This window comes from Mesitornis unicolor, unplaced genomic scaffold (assembly GCF_000695765.1).
Source record: "Mesitornis unicolor isolate BGI_N332 unplaced genomic scaffold, ASM69576v1 scaffold31614, whole genome shotgun sequence".
NCBI classification, from domain to species: Eukaryota; Metazoa; Chordata; class Aves; order Mesitornithiformes; family Mesitornithidae; genus Mesitornis; species Mesitornis unicolor.
This window is the reverse complement of record NW_010181344.1, coordinates 4068-6076: the sequence shown is the minus strand read 5'-3', so window position 1 is coordinate 6076 and position 2009 is coordinate 4068. Positions and strand designations below refer to the sequence as shown.

General features: G+C 46.6%; 1 protein-coding gene across 1 annotated transcript in view; it reads left to right on the top strand.

Annotated features, from left to right (window-relative positions):
* The window catches only part of LOC104539791 (paired box protein Pax-7-like), a gene marked incomplete at its 3' end in the record, with an annotated part of 14525 nt that extends 13669 nt beyond the window's left edge, over window positions 1-856 (top strand). Inside the window, 2 exon segments of the mRNA XM_010183401.1 lie at window positions 1-68; window positions 657-856. The exon segment at window positions 1-68 is cut by the window's left edge and continues 11 nt beyond it. Of these exon segments, the coding sequence (XP_010181703.1) occupies window positions 1-68; window positions 657-856 (268 nt within the window).
* Window positions 857-2009: the final 1153 nt, after the last annotated feature.

Below are 2009 nucleotides of genomic sequence, written 5' to 3'. Positions count from 1 at the left end.
AGGAATGCCAACTCTCCCCCCGTACCAGCTGCCGGACTCCACCTACCCAACAACCACCATTTCCCAAGGTCAGTACCCATTTCCCTGCACTTCTCCTCTTCTCTTGCCCTACATCATCCCATTGTCCCTTCACTTTCTGATTCATGACATCCCACTGAGGCTCTTATAGTCCATGGGTGGTTTTCATTTAGCTGGGGAGGCCAGGTTTTTCCTCAAGTCAATGGAAACACCATCGTTTTCTCCTCTGTCTCATGGTCCTTTCTGCTGTGTTAGTGTGTCTCATGACTGTAGTTCTTTCACTCAGCTTTGAAATGAAGAGCATATCAGTCCAAATTGAGTATTGTATAGGTGATCTCTCTGTGCTGGGGCTCAGTGGAAGTATTGCCAATTCCAATTGGCTTTGGCCTTGGCCTTTACAAAGGAATTTACAGCTTCTGTCTGGGGGAAAATGAAGAGAAAATTCAGATATTTCATCCCAGGTCTGCATGTATTGTATTGTGCATAAACTGTTGCATGATAGGTTTGCGATCGTATGGAGCACAGAGGTGATGGAACACAGAAGCTGAGATCAGGATAGCCAGATCCCTGATCCACACTTTGCACAGTCCCAGCTGTATCACCCTGTGACTCTTTACCTCTAAACGCTCTCTCCACAGATGGGGGAAGCACTGTACACAGACCCCAGCCCCTGCCGCCATCCACCATGCACCAGGGAGGGCTTGCCGCAGCCGCTGCTGCTGACACCGGCTCTGCCTACGGAGCCCGACACAGCTTCTCCAGCTACTCGGACAGTTTCATGAACGCTGCAGCTCCTGCCAACCACATGAATCCTGTTAGCAATGGCCTCTCTCCACAGGTATGTGACCTGCTTCCATTCTCTTTCTTTGGCTGAGAGTTATTGGCTGGTCCAGATCCTCTGAAAGCAGGGCAAGCTTCAGGCTATCACAGTGTATTCTGGTTAAGAAGGGAGTTATTGTCACAAATTCTTGGAGGCAGCCTAGTTAAAGCAATTAGTTAATTTGTCTATCAACGGTATCTCTATCCTGAGCTCAGCACTGTACTGGCAGAGCATTTGTATCCTGTCAGTGCCCATATTCAGGTTAGCACACTGTCATCACAAACTTCAGTACCTAGAGCATGAGTGTTCATCTTCTCAGCCCTCCAAAAAAACTCCAGTGCAGGTGTGGGCCCTTCAATTGTGGATTTTAGCCTAATGACAGCACAGTTGACTTCTTTAGTTACTTTTTGCAGGTGGTTTTTAGAAGTAGTCCATGATTTGTGGCTGACTGATTTTGAAATTAGACCAAGACAGCTAGTCCAAATATGGTTGGAACATGGAAAGCCCTTAGTTATGAAAGAGCGATGGATCTGATCTTCCTCAAAACACAGGGATGTAGATCTGGGATTTAGTTTTGAGAAACTGTCTTGTAAACAATTTTGCTAATGCTTTCCACAAGGTCAGAATAAGAGGTATAAGGAAAGATACATTTCAAACGCATATGTCTGTGTAAAAGAATGGAGCACGTGTGTTTAAGTTTACCAGGCAACAGCCATGGCCTCCCCATGTAATACTCCCTTGATTTTAAAATCCCTGCCTGAGCTCAGAATAGAGCGCCTGTGACCTGACTCTGGGATCTGTGCTCTGAGCCTCAGACCAGTTGCTTCTGAAGTGCCCAGTCTCAGGTTTGATAAGATTGCTGCCAGTTGTGTGTGGGGCTTCTCAGTGCTGTGTGTGACAGAAGCAAGCGTCAGCAGTGTAAAGAGGTTAAAGCTTCCATCATCAGTGGGTCTAGAGAGAGCAGAGCTTGTGCGATGTGTGTTATGGGAGCAGACTTATGTTCTCAGCTGGCGAGCTCCACTGAAGTCAGTTGAGATGCCAGGACATACACCACCTGAGAATACAGCCCACTCCACTGCTATCCTGGGATAAGAATTCTAATTTTCTGTCACCTCAGTAGATAGAGCCTTTCCTCATTGCTTTACTTGATGTAATCAGTTTTCCAAATGCA